The sequence below is a fragment of the Dunckerocampus dactyliophorus genome, chromosome 18, assembly GCF_027744805.1.
Source record: "Dunckerocampus dactyliophorus isolate RoL2022-P2 chromosome 18, RoL_Ddac_1.1, whole genome shotgun sequence".
Lineage (NCBI taxonomy): Eukaryota > Metazoa > Chordata > Actinopteri > Syngnathiformes > Syngnathidae > Dunckerocampus > Dunckerocampus dactyliophorus.
This window is the reverse complement of record NC_072836.1, coordinates 11409930-11431572: the sequence shown is the minus strand read 5'-3', so window position 1 is coordinate 11431572 and position 21643 is coordinate 11409930. Positions and strand designations below refer to the sequence as shown.

Genomic DNA, 21643 nt, shown 5'->3' with positions numbered 1-21643 from the left:
TTTGGGTGCTAGCGTCGACTTATCTGCATTTTATTGTGAAACTTGGATACACTTTAGAGTAGTCAGTGTACCTCTTACGTTTACTAGCCACTGAAAATGACTCAAGACACAGTCATTACTGTCGTTGGCAACACAAGTGACTAGCAAGACACAGTAATTGAAGGGCCCAAATTTCCCAAATTCCGTTTTTTTTTTTAGTAAATTTTTTTTTTTGCAATTTTTACCCTGATTTTACCACCATAGAGTGTGGCTGCATGTGTCCTTATGTCACTCAGAACTCGCACGTCTGCAGGCGTCGTAAAACGCTCGCTTACATTGACAATCGGTAAAACACGACAGGTGTAAACACGCGCACACGGCCTGAGGAGCGGTTTCATGTTTATGAGAAGATTCTGCAAAAATTGAGTGGTCCGTTGGGGAAATATTTCCCCACAGAAACGTTCCTTCTCCTCACAATGACATCATTTCGTTCGCACTGTGTCAATTTCCACAAGATTCCGTGTTTAACAGTAGATTCCGTTTTATTGACCAATTCCAGAAATCATAGAGCCCTATAATTGCGTCATGGTCTGGGGCGGCAAGAGTGATGCAGTTCATTGAGGGGAAACATGAATTCCAACATGTACTGTGACATTGTGAAGCAGAGCATGATCCCCCCTCCCTTGGGAAACCGGTTTTCCAACATGATAACAAACCTCTAAAATGACCTACTGTTGTCAATTCAGGGTAAAAAACCCTTTAAACACACTAAGTAAACAAACAAATGAATAAAGACGCATTATTGCGGCTCAAGGGCAAGTTGTTTGCTGCCTCGTGTGTTAGGTGTGGACTTAGGAGAAAGGATTGGAATTCATCCAGGGTCAGGATGGGTCACCAGAAACAATAAGATTAGCGGACAGTGACGCGGGAGGAAGTGAAAATCCCACTGATAGATTTGTTGAAGGGACTCGAGTATTCCTCAATTCTAGGAGCTCATTAGATTGTGCCTGAGACTCAATGTCAACAAAGTGTTTTGTATTAATATGTTCACTGATTTCCACAGCCATTTTGTGCAACAAGACACTCACAGTGTTTTGATTCCATACATATAAAATCTCTTTCCCTCAACAGTTCAGCTGTAGCAGTGGGTTTCTATGGAAACAGCGAGACCAACGATGGTGTGTACCAGTTGACCTACTCGCTCTACAACGCCAATCGCACATTGGCCAGCATCAACAGCCTGGTAAGACAAGCTGCCATTCTGTTGAAGTTATATCGGTATTTGTAATGTGCAATATCATACTTTCAACAGCATTAGATTGACCAACAATCGTATATAATACAATACTGATAATTCTTATTTAGACTAGCAAGGGTACTCATTGAAATTCTTGGAAATTGAGAATTGCTTTGACCCCAAAGAACTATTGTTGTGCATCATAAGTTTACTGTAATCGTAATGTGTGTGCTTGAAGGGTGTCACTCACATGCATTTGGATTTAATCAGGCAATACATGCGTCTGAAGAAAATATATTATCATATCCGCATCACCAAGTCTTCTAATGAGGGTGCAATGTAATCATGTCTTGGTACGGTGTCACCGTGCTAGCAAACACTGCTACACCACTGCAGTGCGCCACAGCTCCCTGCAGGAGGTCTCCATCCGCTTTTTGCCTAATAGGGATCTTCTCTATTTGCACCCCCGTTTGACCTGCATTCATTGAAGTTATTTGGGAGGCTCAGTGGGGGAGTCAACAAGAAGTGGTGCTGAGTAAGAGAGGGATTTAGTCCCATCAGTGTTGCATTAACGGATGCTAAGCCTCTCTTCTGTGTTGTCTGTGTTTGTGTGTCCTTGTCAGCTCTGTGCAGCCTCTTAGGTACGCCCACGCTCATGTTACTGATCAATTAGAAAACATGATCAGTAGAAGAATGCCAGTGAAGTAACTGCTATGTTATTATTTTCATCTTGTCTTTAGAGGTTTCTTGTACATTTAGAATGCAAGACTGGTTGGGCCACTCCTGGATTTTCTAATTATTTTTTTTTATTATTTCTAAAACGCCGCCCGAAAATGTTCCCCTTTTGTATTTTATTTGGGTTTATCATATCACATAATATTACTGCTTTAATGGATTGAAATAAAAAATTAAAAAAAAATCTCCTATACCATTACAAGAAACTTGTTGACATTGATGACATCCAACATGGAACGTTATAATACAGTGGAACCTTGGTTAGTGTCATTGATTTGATCCAGAAGGTCCAACTATAACCAAAACCAATGTTAACCGAACACAATTTTCCCATAAGAAATCATGTAAATCCCATTAATCTGTTACAGAAAGCCAAAACATGTTTTTGTAGTTTTACAATGATAGCGCATACAGGATAAATGAACATTTAATGTTACCTTTACCTTCATTGAAGATTCTTGACGCGACGGAAAAGTAACCTTAAATGTTCATTTATCCGTTTCATTCTTCATTTATATACATTTTGAATTGTTTATGCATGTAAAAGTATAATTGTAAAACTATAAAAATTGTTTTTGTGTTTTTGAGAGTCAACCGCTGATGACATCATAGAGGGGCGATGTAGCTTCCGGTTTCCTTTGCCATTTGGTAAACTAGCTTATAGGATGCTAACAGGGAATCACGCTTTGTGGTAAAAAAAATAAATTTACAATGCAGTTTAACATACTCAGTATAATAATAACACAACAAGACGCGGGCCATATCGTACGCTAACCGGAGAATGCATGCAAAATTGTGGCGGAAATTTTTTACGTTAACTGAAAAACATGCTAACCGGGGCGGATGCTAACCAAAGTTCCATTGTATTCCGAGACTAAAGTCACAATTTTAGGAGCACAAAATTTGTGCAAATAAAGTAACGATTTTACGGGAATAAAGTCGGAATATACCAGTGGTCTTCAATGTGTGTTAAACTGCAGCAGCTTAAGAAAAATAAATAAAACATTTTTCAAAGCTTCTAAGTTGACTTCATTTGTGTTCAAAGGCAAACAAAGTAAGAAAGGATCTTACGTACGTCATTTTTAATACTTTATTAACACAAATTAGGCTGATTTTGTATCAAAATAGGCTTTTTTTCCCTTGTCCTGTCCAGCCTTTAAAGCAGATAGAATTGTAGATCTAATTGCCATCAAGTGCTCGACAGATTTACTCTGCCAGGGAAAAGTGTGAGATGCAAACAGAATTCGTTTGACTTTGATGCTTGTTATTATGCAAATTTGGAGAGGCCGGACCGGGCAGGAGGGTATTATAAAGAGGCTATTTATAACATAAACAAAGACATTCTGTGCAAAAATGTATGCTCAGCAGCAGCCGTCGGAACCCCCATGTAGTCAGAATGGTACAGTCTTGATTCCATAACATTTTCGTATGACTCAACTGCGAGATTGATTTTCGAATCAGACTCCTCCAAATCGAATCATTGAAGGTTATTCGAAGACAACCCTACCAAACACAGACCTCATCTGATTTTCTTCAAATACGGTTTCGGTTTTCGTCATTAATCCATTCCAAAATGTCCAATGAAAACCGAAACATATGAAAACCGAATCTGCAAATGCAGATACCGGGCAAAAAATAATCTTCGTATGTGGAGAATTCAATATTGATGCATTACTTTATAGACACAATGTATAGTTTTAGTGTATATCCTAAAATCACCCGACCAAGCAGAATAACAGTACACTCTGCCAAACTAATTGACAGTATATTCACCAAACAACACAACTACTGGTCTGTTAATTAATAACATCAGTGACCGTCTCCCAGTGTTTACATTTCAGGTTTCAAGAGTTTTATTGTCATATGCACAGTAAAACAGGCAGTTATACTATGCAATGAAATTCTTATTCTTATTCTCTTCATTCTCCCAAGAAAAGAAAGAAAACACAAGAAAGAATAGAACATAAGAAACATAAATACCAATAAATTAAGCAACAACAACAGAAGAGACATTAATACAAATAAATAAATAAATAAATAAATAAAGTGCTGTGAGTGTGTGCGTGTGTTGCGTGCGGCATGTGTGAGTGCTTCGTTGAGAAGCCTGATGGCCTGTGGGTAAAAGCTGTTTGCCAGCCTTGTGGTCCTGGACTTCAAACTCCTGTAGCGTCTGCCTGATGGTAGGAGTGTGAATAATGAGTGTTGTGGATGTGTGCTGTCCTTGATGAGGTTGTGTGTTCTTCGTAGGACTCAAGATTTATAAATGTCTTGCAGTGAGGGGAGGGCTGCCCCAACAATGTTCTGTGAGGTCTTGATCACCCGCTGGAGTGCCTTCCTATCACGTGTTGTACAGTTACCGTACCAAACAGTGATGGAGGCGGTAAGGACACTTTCGATGGTGCATCTGTAGAAGCAACTCAGGATTGTGGTGGACATGCCAAATTTCCTCAGTCTCCTCAGGAAGTACAGTCTCCTTTGGGACTTCTTGATGATTTGTTGGGTGTTGTGAGACCAGGTGAGGTCCTCGCTGATGTGTGTGCCAAGGAACTTGAAGGTTTTCACCCTCTCCACCTCACTCTCATCAATAAACAGGGGTTTATGCGGCTCCTTTTCCCTTGTTCTTGGGTCGATGATCATCTCTTTAGTCTTATCTGTATTGAGGAGGAGATTGTTATCATGACACCAAGCTATGAGGTCCGCCACCTCTCTTCTGTATGACCTTTCAACGCCACCAGTGATCAGGCCAATGACTGTAGTGTCATCCGCAAATTTAATGATGCTGGTGTTGTTGTGGGAGGCCACGCAATCATAGGTGAAGAGCGTGTAGAGGAGCGGACTCAGCACACACCCCTGTGGGGTCCCAGTGCTCACAATTCTTGAGCTGGATGTGTGATTGTGGACTCTGACTGACTGGGGCCTGCCTGTTAGAAAGTTAAACACCCAGTTACAGAGGGAGGGTGAGAGGCCAAGTGTCAGGAGCTTATTTGTGAGTTTGTGGGGGCTGACTGTATTAAAAGCAGAGCTATAGTCTATAAATAGCATTCTGACATATGTGTCCTGGCCCTGTAGGTGAGAAAGGGCTGTGTAGATGGCAGTGTTGACTGCATCATCCGTGGACCGGTTCTGGCGATATGCAAACTGTAGAGGGTCCACAGTTGCCGCCGGGATGCTCTTTTTGATGTGGGTCATGACTAATCTTTCAAAGCACTTCATAACAATAGGAGTGAGTGCTATAGGGCGATAGTCATTCAAGCAGGTCACGTTGCTCTTCTTGGGTACGGGTACTATGGTGGTGGACTTAAAGCAGGTCGGTACAGATGCTTGTGCAAGCGACAGGTTAAATATGTCAGCAAGCACATCAGCTAGCTCTGATGAGCAAACCCGAAGTGCACGGCCTGAGATGTTGTCTGGCCCTGCTGCTTTTCGTGGGTTTGTTTTGTTTAGAACCCTGCGCACATCAGCTGATGTCACCATGAGAGGTGAGTCCTGTGTGCTCCCCAGGTTCAGCCACCCTCTCTGCTCATCAGGAATTTGGGTGTCAAAGCGGGCATAGAACTCATTCAGCTCATCTGGAAGTGTGGTTTGGCTGGACGTGGCTACGCTACTCCGCTGTCGATAGTCTGTGATGTGCTGGAGCCCCGCCCACAAGCGCCGAGAGCTTCTGTCTGTACTGTCTTTTGGCCTCTCGTATGGACCTCCTCAGGTCATATCTGGCCTTTTTGTAGTCCTCAGCGGTGCCCATGACAAATGCAGTCAAACGAGCACGTAGCTTAGCCCTTACATCACAGTTCATCCACTGTTTTTGGTTAGGGTATTTTCTGTAATACTTGGTGGTGGTAACAGTCTCTATGCATGTGCTAATGTAGCCAGTGACAGCAGACGCGTATTCATCCAAATCAACAGTACAATCTTCCCTCCCCGCTGCAGTTTTAAACACATCCCAGTTTGTGCAGCCAAAGCAGTCCTGAAGTACAGTTTACAACAAAAACTATAAAAAGAGGGAAATGAAAGACAAAAAGGTTCTTCAAAGACTACGCACACAAGACAGCATTGATGCTTTTAAGAAAGATCTGGGAGAGCAAAGATCGGAGAGGGTGTACGAGGGAAATGATGTGGATGGTTGACACGAGGTTTGCAAAACGCCAGTAAGAAGAAAAACACATTATAGGAGATTTATAACTCAACAAACTAAAGAAGCAGAAAAAATATAAGACATGTAAAAATAAGCTAACAAACATCTTTGGCACAAAGGTCTTTTTCCATCAAGTCCTGTGTATTTATGAACTTGAGAGTGTGTATGGAATAAGAGGGTTAGTGTTGAATTGGGTTCAAAGCTATCTAGCCAACAGGAAGCAATATGTGAAGCTAGGACAATATACTTCAGCATGCTTAAATATGTCTTGTGGCGTACCCCAGGGGTCAATATTGGGACCAAAACTGTTCAACTTATATATATAAATGACATTTGTAAAGCCACGAAAGACGTAAAGCTAGCATTATTTGCAGACTATACTACTGCTTTCTGTTCTGGAGAAAGTACACAAGAGTGAACAGATGAAAAGACTATACTCCTCCGGCCTGCCGGCACCCTGTTTCTGGTTGGGGTTGCCTCTCTGTGGCCCCTTCCTGGTCTTCCCGGGGGGTGGGGGGGCTTTGTGGGCTGGCTCTGGGTGGTAGGAGGCAGTCCCTCTCCTTTCATGCATTGTCAGTGACAATTACACGTTCACACGTTTGCGCACATTTATATAAATGAAGACACGCACACATCGAGAGATACCTGTACACACGTACATATACACACTCACAGTAATTACTGCATGTACTTTCCCACATTACTCACTCAGTTAACCAGGGTGTTATCATGTTGTTGGTTTTATTACAGTGATGGTGATATCGGCAATATGATTATAGTTGTTACAATTGTGTGCATTACAGTTATTGTCATTCTGTTCACTATCATAGTTAATAATTTGATTACTGCTATTACTCCTAATATGTATGTTGCTGTTGTTGCTGTTGTCCTTGTCTCTCTTTGTATTGTCTCCCTCTTGTCCCTGCGCTCCCCCCTCTGTTTTCTTTTCTCTTCTTCTCTAGCCCCTGCAAATTTGCATAACAGCAAAACATCAAAGTCAAATAAATTCTGTATAACAGGGGAAGAGTATCTCTCACTTTTCCCTAGCAGAGCAAATCTGTTGAGCACGTAAGGGCATTATCTATTATCTATTATCTATTATCTATTATCTATTATCTATTATCTATTATCTATTATCTATTATCTACTATCTATTATTTGCCCTAATGGCTGGAGAGGACGTAAAGTAAAAGTAAAACTAAGATAATGCTATTTGGTAATAGCAGAAAGGATACTTACAGGCAAATACAAATTGATGGAGTGGACATCGAAAGGGTGAACGAAAACAAATTTCTGGGGGTCATTAAAGATGAGCTGGTGATCTCACATCAAATTATACAACATATCTAACGTATTGTGTGGAGATTTGGGGAAATAACTATAAAAGTACACTTCACTCGCTAAAGATTCTGCAAAAAAGATCACTCAGGATAATCCATAATGCCGCGTATGGAGAACATACTCAATTTCTAAAATCACAACGATTAAAATTGGATGATCTCGTTGATTTTCAAACAGCTACAATTATGCATAAAGCAAACCGTAATCTGCTACCTAAAAATGTCGTGCAATTCTTCTCGACAGGAGACGGGAAATATGACCTCAGGGGAAAAATTCCACTTAAAACATTTATACGCGAGAGCAACGCTAAAAACCTTCAGCATCTCCGCATGTGGAATCAAATGATGGAACGGATTGCACAAGGAACTCAAACGATGCGCTAAGATGAGCGAGTTCAAGAAACAACACAAGCAGTTGATGTTTGCAAAGTACAAGCTTGTCACTTATTACTCTTTATTGTTTTATGAGTACATTGCTAGTACTCACCTGTTATCCAACTATGTTCTCTTCTATTTCATGTGTCAATGCTACGTCTAATCACCACCACACTTGTTACTTACTCTTCCTTTTATGAGTTCATTGTCATTACTTTATTATCAAACTATGGTTTCTTATGTCTGTTTGATATTATTGTCAAATCTAGTAGTTATGGTGACAAGAAATCTGACTACATTTGAAACTTGACTGCTATTTATCACATGATTACATTATCTCATTCATTGTTTACGTATTCAACTAGAAGAGGGTGTGTTTGGGATGCAGGAAGTGAACAAATGTATTGTAATTGATGTGGGGGGGTGCGGGTGGGGGTAGGATTAAATAAGCTTTGCTTCTTCCGACTCATTTTGGACATGTGGGACTGTGAATTGTAACATGTATTCCAATTTAACTTGTATGCAGGTTCAAATCAATGAAACCATTACCATTACCAATTCATCCGTTCCAGAAACCGAAACTATGAACACAAAGCACATTTTATACAGAACTAAATAAAATGTATAGAAATGATGAATGAAATGGATGAATGAACATTTAACATGACTTTTACCTTTATTCAAGACTCCTGCTGGCGACCACGCCGATGAGTGGAGGGAGGGTAGAAGGGGACGGAAGAGCCATGCAGACGCTCTTTTTTTTTTTTTATTTAAAGAGTGGACGATTAGAACTGTACACTTGCTCACTTGAACTTTATCTTGAAGTTCGGCAGCAGGTTACACACACTGGCCTGGCTCACTATCTGTAATGTGTCTACCTTAATCCGTTCCCCCTGCAACATGTGTTAACTAGGTACCTTTACATTACGATGCTATTGTAACAGATGCTACCTTCAAACTGTGCCACAAGTTCCACCCATCCATTTTCTATGCCACTTCTCCTCATTAGGGTTGCGGGGGTATGCTGGAGCCTATCCCAGCTGACTTCGGGCAACAGGCGGGGTACACCCTGGACTGGTCGCCAGCCAATGGCAGGGCACATATAGACAAACAAGCATTCACACTCACATTCATACCTATGGACAATTTAGAGTCACCAATGAACCTAACATGCATGTTTTTGGAATGTGGCAGGAAACCGGGGAGCACATATCGTAGATACGTAGATTCGACGCCAGGTCTTCCCTATCTCCTGACTGTGGCGAACATGCTAACCACTAGACCACCGTGCGGCCCTCTGCCACAAGTTATTTCTTGAATTCAGTGGAGTTCCTCACCTCCTTTATCAAAGTTCTGGCACTTTTTTTGGCCCCATGGTTGGTTATTTTGCAGCCTCACTCAGAAATACACAGTGCGCTTGAACGCCTCATCAGCACAGGACGCACAGTGCTCTGTAGGAGGAGGAAACGAGACAGATACGGAGCTGGTCGTTCCACGGAATGATAGGCGGGCACACAGACTAGTATGTTCGGTGCACTGTTTAACCAAAACAGTGAGCCCAGACATATTTTTTGGCAAAATGAAAACTGTATCCTATGAAAACCGAGGTACCATTGTAATGCTTAATTTATTAGATTAATGAAAAAATGAATGAAAGCATCAATTTAATAACCTTAACGGATTACCGGAGTATAATATAATATCAATTTTTGTTTGATCTCATATCTTATCAGTGTTTTGCTGGAGTGAAATTTCCAATTAGTTTTCCTTTATCACTACAGATAGATAGATAGATAGATAGATAGATAGATAGATAGATAGATAGATAGATAGACAGTAGATACAGTAGATAGATTGGTCTGAATAGTTTCTTTATCTTGTCATCCTTTGGCCTTTGCATGTAAGTTTTTAGCACAACTCTTCCAAAAGTAATCTCGTCGCCTCAGTGCTTCCCACACGGGGTTAGGGTAAAAGCAAATAGGCCCCAAAGCGATCTAATCTCTCACAAGGCGTCTGTGATGTTTGTGATTTACGCTGTTTGGCTCCGACTGATAGCTCATGTCATCCTAAAATATGCACTCTCACACTCGGCGAGAGATCCTCATGTGTGTCGCAGAGGGGATAGATTACATCCATCAGAGGAGCCCTCTTTCTTTCTTATTTACCTTTTGAGGCCTCCTTTTGTGTTTCTGTCCTGCAACACGCCCCCGTTATCAGCGCTTAAGTGCAGCTGCAAAGTGGAGAACATTAGAATGCATGCTTTCAATTTGCTGCTGAACTTCCATTCATACAAATACTGTGCTAAAAATATGTCTTTCCATTTGAAAGCGAGAGCTGGACTGAAATTATTATGCATTGCCTGTTCTTACTTCACGTTGGGTCTCCACTGCTGTGAACTTTGCCTGTTGCTTTATTGCCGCCCTCGTAGAAAGGCTGCAAAATCATTAAAAATCATTAAGCACATCCATAACAAAGGTTATTGAAACACTGCTGCTGTGAGCATCACCCTGGCCTGAAAAGAGAAAAAATACTACAAGAAAAATGATTTCGTGAGAATGCCGTTGAAATATGAACAAAGTCATAATTTATGAGAAAAATGTTTATTCACACAAGGTTACGATGGACCACAGCAAAAGAAGAAATACTTCATGTTAAAGTTTGAAGTAAATAAAGTATATCATCTACAATTTATGAAAATACTGTTGTAATTTTACCAGATAAAAAAGCTGTAAATTTATGAGCATGAAGCTGTGATATCGTAAGAAAAAAATGCTGGAATTTTAAACTAACAAAATAAACTTGCAATATAAAGTGGTGTAATGTGAATAATAAAATGAATGATTAGAAAAACATCACATTTGGATGAAGAAAAAGTCTCACAGGAAATGTGTAACATTCCGATAATGTGGTATGTCATTTGGCAAAAAAAAAAGGTGCAATTTTAGAAAAATAAAGTCACAATTTCATGCGACTAAATTGATAATATCGTTAGAAAAAAGTATGTATGATTTTAAAGCAGAAAATGAATGAATAGAGGCTACACTGTGGTGTTCTGGAGAGCTTGCCGGGCGTGTGAGATGCAAAGCAAGCGTGAGCCATCGTGACTGATGTCATGGTTATTAATATTGTTATTCGTGGCCGTGATGGTATAATGACAAAGATTGTTGTAATTTATTTTGTGATGTTTTTTGCTTGTTACTATTTAATGCTTTAAAAGGAAAATGTATATAATATGATCATTGTTGTTGTTGTTGAGGTTGTTAATTATTATTTTTGTTATTATTATTATTATTAGGGCCGCACGGTGGTCTAGTGGTTAGCATGTTGGCCACACAGTCTGGAGTTCGGGAAGACTCGGGTTCGAATCTCCACTGGGCATTTCTGTGTGGAGTTTGCATGTTCTCTTCGTGCCACATTCCAAAAACATGCATGTTAGGTTAATTGGTGACTCTAAATTGTCCATAGGTATGAATGTGAGTGTGAATGGTTGTTTGTCTATATGTGCCCTGCTATTGGCTGGCGACCAGTCCAGGGTGTACCCCGCCTGTCGCCCGCAGTCAGCTGGGATAGGCTCCAGCATGCCCCCGCGACCCTAAAGAGGAGAACCGGCATAGAAAATGGATGGATTATTATTATTATTATTGCTGTGATTATTGTTATTATTATTACCGTTGTTATCATTACAGGGTTTCCCCTAGGAAACCTTTTTTGAAGCTGTCGTGGTGGGCTGCATGGGAGATGGACTGCCCCCACTGAGTCGTGCCATGCTGCGTCTACGTGGCAGAAAATGTATTTTTAATATTTAAATTTACCGTCGGTAATAACGTCATCATTAGGGTCGTTTTCACAGGCTTGAAGAAAAAATGCATTAACTTTCAATAACTTTCTCTCTGTCTTTTCTTCCTCTCCTTATCTGTCAAGTGGCAACAGGGCAGACAGGCGATTCTGGTGCATTTTTTCAAAATAAAAGGTAGTGAAGCGTTTCTATGATATTTGATATTTGATTTCAAACTAATTGTGGTTAGTCTGTAAATAATAGACTATATACTGGGGTGTAACGATTCGTTTTCATAACGAGCTGTGGCCATCTGGTTTTCAGCTGGCGATTAGCTTTGTTGTCTACATTGCAGTTAGAGTATCCTTCGCTTTTCGCCAGTCCCTCACAAGTTTCTCGTTCACTCCAAACCTTCTTTCTGCTGCTCGATTACCCTTTTCGGCTGCGCACTTTTAACTTGTTTAATTGCCTCCATGACAATAGTGAATCACAAGCTTCTTGCCATGCTAACATTCCCACGACATTCTTCCGTCCCACCAGCTAGAGGTCCCAAATTGGGTCTTGTCCCAAATTGCCATTGTTGGCGGGGGCGTCGTAGCCATTTAGCGAGCAAAGCAGCAGTGGTATAGCGTCCTCCGAAGCTCACAATGGCGCCTTTTAAGTTTTCCAAAAGCTCAGTTTTTAAAAACAAAAACCTCCGTATGCGTATGGATGAGAGGCCAAATAATAATAATAAAAATAATAAGTAATGTTACACTGATGAGACATGACGTTACTTTACATTACCTTAACAGCATGTCAGACATGATAGAGTGAAAAAAAGGTTCTCCTCTCATTCCGTGTGGAAGTGGTAAGCTTTTAGCTTCTTACTTTGTTCTTCCCTACTGTGTTTGAAACACAAAAAAGTAAATTGGAGACTAGTTAGCTTGGTAGCTTACTATACTAGCAGCGGCCGTCTCTCGTGTCCTTGCAGTGATTCCGTAGCCTGTGCAATGTGGTGTAAAGAAAGAATAATACGAGTGTAAAAGTGACTATAGGGGTGTTATTTCATGTCTCCAGGGCTCTGATAATGGTAAAACCCGTATTTAGAAAGTCCGAAATAGGTTTTCTATGCTCAAACTACAAAAATGTTCCACTTATTAATATTGAATCTGACTTCAGAAATTCACTTATTGTGGTTGGGTCTGGAATCAATGAACCACAATAAACAAGGGACCATTGTGAATTACAGTAGCGGCGCCCCCTATGGGTCGTGGTCAAAATGCTTTGGAAAGGCATGCTAGCATACATGTAATACAGATATTCTCTAAGTTTTATTATCATTAGACAAATGGCAGTGACATGTTTTGTAGAGTGTTGATCTGTGAGACAAATTTCAAGTCAATTCAACAACTTTAATAACAGCGCCACCATGTGGTGTATTTCTGGGAAAAATAATAGCACAGGCAATACTGGAGGGGAATTGTGATTAGGGAAATGTGGATGACTTGCACTGGAGAGCTGATGTATTCCATTTCTCACAATCAGGCTGACTAGCGTGACTAGATAAGATCCGAGACGCTACCAGCTAGGGAAAGGGGGAGGAGGAGGTGGTGGTGGTGAGAACAGTTTACTGGCAATGGCACACTGCCGTCCCTGGGGAGGAGTGGATGGAGGATGGGCTCGTATCTTTTAACCTCATCTCAGCATTCTCTCTTCTTTCTCTCTCTCTCTCTCGCTCTCTCTCTCTCTAGCAGACATTCAAGAGCCGGCTAGAATTTAATCAAGTGTTTGAAAACTTCTGAGTGTCAGGGAAACTGTTTATCTTCTTTTACGGTGTGTTTTTTTACAGTGTGGGAATGAACAGTCGGTCCCGCACTGCGCACTCGAGTGTTTTTTTCAGGGTCTCGGGTGTGAACGTACAAGAGATAAAGAAATTGGGACTCTTGTAGACGAGGAAAACAACATCTGTTCAGATTTAGTGGACCATTCTACTTAGAGAAAGCCGTTTGTGTGTGTGTGTGTGTGTTTAGAAGTAAGATTTATTCCCAACTGATACTGGATTTTTGCAGTTTATTTGGCTTAAAGTGATATTTATCCTCACAGCCCACATCATCTGGTACAGTATACTGGTAGAATCTAATGAAATCCAGTAGAACAGCAAATGCATTTTTATACGCAGGTGGACCTAATAGTGCCCAGTTTTTAGCAGAAATTTTATTTTTTATGTGAAAATGTTTTGCGTAACAGGGCGTAATATTCCAGAATAAGGTTGTAATGTTCAGGAACCACGTTGTAACTGAAATAATACAGCTCCAAATTAACTGTGCATAATATTATGAGGAAAAAGTTTTAATTTTACGACAAAAAAAACCCATTTTAAATATAAAATAAAGCCGTAATATTATGAAAGATAAAGTAATACAATTTAACAACAATAAAGTTGCAATATCATGACAGCAATATTTCATTTGGTGAGAATAAAGTCATAGTATCAGAAAGAAAAGTAGTAATATAATAAGAATGAAGTTGTCATTTTCAGATTACATTTTTATGAAAAAAAAAACATTCTGAGAAGAAAGATGCAACGTTGTGAGTTACGGTAATCGAAATGGTTTAATTTGTTTCGAACATGCATACAGTTTACATCGAATGCTTCATGTTAGTTCACATCTCCACATGTCCGAAAAGGGGTAGGAAGAAGCAGATCTTATTTAATCCGACCCCCTCTTCATATTACATCAATAGCTAGTACATGTGTTCACTTCCTGGACTATAAAACAAATATATGAGAGTAAAGTCATAATAATACCAGAAAAAAGGTGTAATTTTTATCCCAACAAACTTGTAATATCATGAGGAAAAAGTCATAATATTACAAGAAAAAAAAAAGCTGCAATAAATCCTGATATTATGAGAATAAAGTCATACTTTTATGAGTTAGTCATCATTTTCGGAGAATAAAGCCAAATAAAAGATATAATCTTGAGTAGTTGTAACATTTTTATGAGATTACAGTGTTCCTTCGTTTATTGCGAGGGGTAGGTTGCCAAAATAGCCCGCAGTAAGTGAAACCCGCGAAGTAGCCAGCTTCATTTTTCTTACAATGATTATATATGTTTTAAGGCTGTAAAACCCGTCACCATACGCTTTATACACTTTTCTCAGACAGCCATTAACATTTGATGACATTTCAAAGTTCAGAAGTTCAAACTTTTGTTGGAATTTTAAAGATCAACCCACTGGTAGGACACAAGAAAGTATGAAGTGACTCATGCATATTTTTTCTCCCGTGACCGTGCCTTTTTGTCCTGGCATGGCAGCATTTTTGTATCCTTGTACAAACATATTGCTGCAGTCCTTCCAACCGAAGATTCTTTTACAAGCTAGCGATGACCCAGGAGACACGCAGGGCGGCACGGAGGAAATTGATTGACAGTGGTCTACAGCCAATCAGGACGCAGAAAACAAAGGACGGTGCAGACAGACGAGCGAGGGACGGGAGAGACACTCAACTTCCCACAATGCAGTTCTTCTTAAAGGGCCAGACTCGACCTGTAACAGCGTTCATACGCTGTAATTTAACGAAAAAATTACGCAAATCCGCGAAAGGTGAACCGCGATAGGGCGAAGGAACACTTTGTATTTATACAAGAATAATATTAAGCAGAATAAAGTCTTAATTACAAGAATATAGCGCAAAATTTACAAGAATAAATCCTAATTTCATTACGATTTATTAGGTCATAATTTTGCATCTTACTACATTTGCGCAGGTGTACCTAATGAAGTGTCCAGTGACTGTCAGGTCCTTTTTAAAGTTGGTGTTTCTGCAAAATACATCCCGACATCGTTTTCTCCTCCTCTCAGCATCCCACACTTGCGATGGCGTAGGCGATGACGGAGTCACATCTTTGTTCCAGCATGAAAGCCGAGCATGTTCAATCTACACCGCCATGGTGCCTCCTCCCCCTCCATTGTCACGATCAAAGACCTCTCTGATAGCAGATCCCGACGGTATTGTTGTTGCTATTCCCCCTCTAATACTGTTTATCTGAATAAAATAGGCTGAAGAGGGAAGTTCTTGTTCCCCGGGAGCGCTCCTGTGTTTTGTTGTTTTCTGATTGTCATATTTTATTATTTATGGTCCTTTTTGCCTCCAACAAGAAGGTTGTTTTTATTTATGTTTATTTATTTGTCAATTACCACAATTACACGATTGATTTTATCCACTGATTCATTGGAATACGAGAACTGGATATATTCTATTCATATTTTGGTTACTTGTTGCATAATTTCTCCCATTTTATGAGCTAAAAAAACAGTCATAAAATAAAATATTTTCAAAATATATTAAAATATATTATAATAATGATATACAATTATAAAAATTTAAATACACGGGTAAAACCCACTGAAAAGAAAGAACAGTCTATGAGAATAAAGTAATCAAAATGAAAGAAAAAAAATACAAAAATGGTGTATTTTTATGATAGCAAAGTCGTCATACGCTCAGGAATTTTTTAAAGAAAAAATGTATTAATGTTTTTACAATAAAGTTTTAACATTCAAGAATACGTCATACAATAATTGACAAGAAAATGAAGTATTTTCCAAGAATAAAGTCATAATATTTTTAGTTTTTAATAGTTTTTTCTGGAATATTACAAAATAATTATTAATATTTTGAGGGGAAAAGTATGCTTTTGCAAAAATAACCTTGTAACTACAAAAAATAAGGTTTTGAAAATAAGGAAAGATGTTCTAATATTAATGATTTGATATAAATATAAAATAATATTTTTAGTAATTTGATAATAATTGTATTTTTTTTTTACAAGATCAAAGTTACATTTTGATAAGGTTTTCATTATATGAGGGTATGCTATGTATGTCATAATACTACGATGATGGGATTTATTATGAGAACGATGTGACATGAAGTTGTAATATTAAGTCATATACTATTACAAGAGAAAACGTTGTAATTTTACGACCCATTCTTTATTTGAACAGGTGACCCATAAAGAGTCGATGTCAAAAGTCGGTCCTGGTATGTAGGAAGTACTGATCCATGTGGTCATTGTTGGGCCTTGGTGGAGGTCAAGGCAAGGCAGGTTTATTTAAAGAACACCATTCATTCATAAGGTAATGCAAAGTACTTTACAGAAAAGAAGGGTAAAATCACTTCATAAAATCATTCCATCAAAATGTAAAATCATTTTAAAATCATTGCATAAAATTCCATAAATCATTCCATTCAAAAAAGTTGTCAAATGCACAGTTGAATAGAAGTGTTTTCAGCTTGAATTTCAACATTGCCAAAGTTGAGGATTGTCACGACAATCGATAAATCGGGTAATCGACTGATTAAAAAAAACAGGTCGATAATTATGACGCCCTGGATAAATTGCCATGTGCATGTATGCGTGTGTTTCATCTGCTCGTGTCTCTGTGCCACAGAGTGCGGAGCGGTTTTATAGTGAAATGAACAGAGCCTCTTTGTGGAGGCGGGGCTACTAGTGAGTGGCTACAGGGGGTTTAGCAGTGAGCTTCGTGAGGCAGCATACCTAACATGAAGAAGGCGCAGAAGCGATGGGTTTTGAGGCGAATGCCACAGCCATGTGGGAACATTTCGGTTTTAAACAGAATGAACACGTTGAGCGCATGAACACCGACGACCGACACGGACAGTTTTCTCAACTGGGGAAAAAAAAATACCGATGGAGGTGCCTCGGGGCAGCGGAGCCTTTGTCCCGACAGTCATGGCTTACTGAGGCATTTGGTCGGCAAATATAACCAAAACGGTGCGGTGTTTTTGAGAACAAACAGTGTCGCTGGTTATATTGCAAAAACATACGCACAGGCAACTTCTGTGTCAAGCTAATGTCTCACACACCGTACACTGTACTTGGGTACCATCTAGTGATTCAAATGTGAAGTACACCTCTCATGACAATTAATTTAAAAAATGTCTAAAAAAAATGTTATCGATAGAATTGATTCTCAACGATAATTTGTAGCACAATTATCGACCAGCGAAATTTGTCTAATTGTCGCACATCTTCTGGAAGACTGTTCCAGGTTTTGGCAGCATAAAACTGAAACGCAGCCTCACTGTGTTTAGTCCTGACTATGGGCACCTGCAGGCGAGCCGTCCCTGAGCTTCTCAGAACCCGAGATGGTTTAGGTGGCTCTAACATGTCAGAGATGTACTTTGACACAAGACCAAAGTACAGTCTACCCTTGAGTCTTCTTTCTGATGCCTCTTATGTTCTTAAATGTTATATTTTATCTTATATTTTAGGCTGCGGGCTCTTTGGGCAATGTGGAAACAGGAGTCAGGCAGCACCTGGAACGTCTGGATGAGATTTTCGCCGGGAGGCCCGACTACCTGCAGGCTCTACGCTTCATGCAGCTGATGGTCACCAATGTCATTCGAGAGATGACCGCCCTGCCTGACATCAGCAAAAGCAACGTGGCCCTGGCGGCCATGGCTGACCAGACGGCCTCCATTGAGTATTACAGGTATGTGTATGCAAGTGTGTGCCTGTGTGTGCGTGTGTGAGGAGTAGTGCAGGCCAGACTCACTTAGCAGATGGGAGTTTATTGATCCCCTCTTGGGAACACAAGCTGGATTTTTCTTTTGAACTGATTACAGAATAAATTAGAGCTGAAATGAAGCCTTGTGTGTAATTTTGCGTATGGCAGCCAGACTGTCTTCGTACCTGAGTTTAACTCCTCTAATTGATTGCAATTCTAATTTGTCTTGAACAGCGAGGGGAAGGAAAAAACATCCTAAATAAGGAGATAAGACTGGAAAAGATTTTCAATTAACATGACAAAAACACCAACACTGATTATCTGCAAATGAGTCCAAATTGAATATGAAATCCAATGATAATTTAGGAAGATGACTCCAGAGGCATCCCACATCATATTTACGGTGAAAATTGCTATGTCCTAAGCCTGTTCCTTTATGCACTTTAAATTAGTGTATTATTTTTTTTATTTTCCATCCATCCATCCATTTTCTATGCCGCTTCTCCTCAATATGGTCGCGGGGGTATGCTGGAGCCTATCCCAGCTGACTTCAAGCGACAGGCGGGGTACACCTGGACTGGTCGCCAGCCAATGGCAGGGCACATATAGACAAACAACCATTCCCACTCACATTCATACCTATGGACCATTTAGAGTCGCCAATTAACCTAACATGCATGTTTTTGGAATGTGGGAGGAAAACCCACGCACGCACGGGAGAAAAATGCAAAATATATTTTCTGTGGAGGACAGAAAAGGCCCTGGGTTTGAAAATGTCATAAATGTGCTCTTATTGTCCACTATTTAGTGGACTTAGTGTCCACTATTAGGAAAAAATGAGTTTTAATGCCTTCGACCATGTCCCTTGCGGTGTCCTGTGGGGGGTGCTCGGGGAGTACGGGGTTGGTGGCACGCCACTACGTGCCATTCGATTCGTGTACAACCGTAGCAGGAGTCTGGTTTGCATCGAACCTGTTCCTGGTGAACATTGGCCTCCGCCAAGGCTGACCTTTGTGACCGATTCTGGTCATAATTTTTACGGACAGAATTTGTAGATGCAGAGGGTCCAGTTTGGGGGCCTTTGGATCTCGTCTCTGGTATTCACCGACGATGTGGTCCTGATGCCTGAGGCTGTGACCTTCGGCATTTACTGGGGGTGGTTTGCATTGGAGTGTGAAGCTTCTGCGGTGAGCCTCAGCGCCTTCGAATATGAGGTCATGGTTCTCAGCCACAAAAGGTGGATTGCATCCTTCTGGTTGGGAGTGATGTCCTTCCCCAGGTGGGGGAGTACAACTGTCTTGGGGTCTTGTTCATGAGTGAGGGAAGGTTGGAGCGTGTGATCGACAAGCGGATTGTCGCAGCATCTGCAGTAATGCGGTCGCTGTACTGAACCATCATGGTGAAGGGAGAGCTTAGCCCGAAGGCAAAAATCTCAGTTTACCAGTCAGTCTTTTTTCACACACGGACCTATCGTCATGATCTTTGGGTGGTGACCGATAGAACTGCCGAATTGAGCTTCCTCCGTAAGGTGGCTGGACTCACCCTAGAGATCGGGTGAGGAGCTCAGAGTAGAGCCGCTGCTCCTTTGCATCAAGAGGAGTCAGTTAAGGTGGCTCAGGCATCTAGTTCGGATGCCTCCTGGACTCCTCCCTCGTGAGGTGTTTCGGGTATGCCTGAGGCAGACCCAGGACACACGCTGGAGGGATTATGTCTCCCAACTGGCCTGGGACACCTCGATTTCCTCCCTCTTGAACTGGAAGAGGTGGCCCAAGACCAGGAAGTCTAGACTACCTTACTTATACTACTGCCCCTGCGACCCGGACCCGAATAAGCGGAAGAAAATAGATGGATGGATGACTTTTTGGTTTGGTTTGGTTTCATTTTATTTGAACATGCATGCAAATTACAATGGAATACATCACATGATTCGATTCACAATTCCACATGTCAAGGAGCAGGAAGAAGCAAATGATGATTGATTAATGATGCTCTAACAATAAGATGAGCAAACGTGAGAAAAATCTATCATCTCTCTCACTTGTTTGCTCCACTTTTGAGAGAAGAGGCTCTGCAACACTTGGTTTTGGTGATACAACTCCATAAAGGGCATGATACCACCTCTGACCTGCCTGTGGCTAGATGGGACCGCCCCATGTACACATTCACCACTTCACTTTGTAAAAAAAAAATAACCAAAAAAAACAGGCTTCGCTCCGTATCTTAAAATAAAGCCTGGAGCTGTGCCAACTCTCCGTCAGTCAGAGACAGATGTAGGAACTGTAAGTCTGATCATTTTGTTTTTCTTCAGCAAATAGGCTAATTCTACTGCACAGTTACAGTGTATATGTAAAAAGTAGATGAAGTGCACAGTAGCGCTTCTTGGAGACTAGAGTTGGACATCGTTTGAATGCGGACGATTCCGGTTTCGATTCCAGGTCCTCCTAACGATTCTCGATTCTGATGGCTTTAAAAGGCAGGGTCATAAAAGATTGCACGGTTTAAATGAGGGCGCTAACCAGAGTTCTTTTTGGATGAAATGTGTGTTCTCTGTGAATTGTTCAATGATGTGAGCTTTATATCAACTTGACTATGAATTTCGTACAAGGCTATTTTCAGCCTTGCAGAACATAAATATCAAACCATTCAACTTGAATGTAAATGTCATGAAGTTTCTTTTTACAGGAGTACGAAAGATGTTTACGTTTGAAAAGTCGTATGCTTTGTTTGTTGTGTCGGTGTAAGCTATTTTTATGACACCCTTATTTTGTTAACATAACTAAAGAGGATATAGCCCCAAGCGCTCTTATTGGGAAGGCTGGAAGTGTGTTGTGTGAGAGGAGATGGTTCCTTGACTGTTGCTAACAGAGACTTACAGCGCAAATGAATAAACTTCACAAGCCGTCGCCGTAGCTCCCGTCCTTTTATTTACACCAAACTTCGACATCGGCTCGCATACTAAAGCCCTTGGTCACATTGGCGTGAGACGGACGTCATTTATTGTTTGACTTCTCTGATTCTGACTGCTGAGGGGAAGTCCGACGTGTAGCGCATCAAAGAAAGCATCAAAGTACTCTTTGCATGATATCACTGTGTTGCAAATGTTGCACTGAGCCGACCGCTCTTATTTATTAAGCCAAACTCTTTTCTTCTTCTCTGGTGTTCGCCGGCTTCTTCTTCCTTGGTGTTTGCGGGTATGTCTTTGGGTTGGCATCAAACCTAGGAATCCAAATAAAAACATTTGAACAATCCCAGGAGAATCGAAATGGTAATCCCGCTTCCCATCGATGCTCCAGACTCAATGCCCAACCCCACCGGAGACACACGTGACGCTCGTGATCTAAGACAGCTCAGTAGCATTAAAGCTACAGACACACGAAACGGCATGTAGTGCTTACTAATAGTACTTTTAAACTAGGGTGACCGTATTTTGATTAGCGAAAACCAGGACACTTGGCCTGATAGTGAGATACTAAAATGATACTCAAAGTTTACTCAAAGATGCCTTCTAATTTGAATACATTCAAAGTATACCTCCTCTGTATGGGTAG

The 21643-nt window shown here is 40.6% G+C and overlaps 1 protein-coding gene across 2 annotated transcripts in view; it reads left to right on the top strand.

Annotated features, from left to right (window-relative positions):
• The window catches only part of LOC129171150 (protein tweety homolog 2-like), a 64592-nt gene that overhangs the window by 19674 nt on the left and 23275 nt on the right, over window positions 1-21643 (top strand). For both annotated transcript variants that reach the window (XR_008566743.1, XM_054759545.1), the window contains exons 3-4: window positions 1111-1222; window positions 17860-18080. Coding sequence is in view for 1 of the 2 variants with exons in the window: in XM_054759545.1 (XP_054615520.1) it covers window positions 1111-1222; window positions 17860-18080 (333 nt within the window). In the remaining variant the exon portion in view is untranslated. The remainder of the gene's footprint in view (window positions 1-1110; window positions 1223-17859; window positions 18081-21643) is intronic.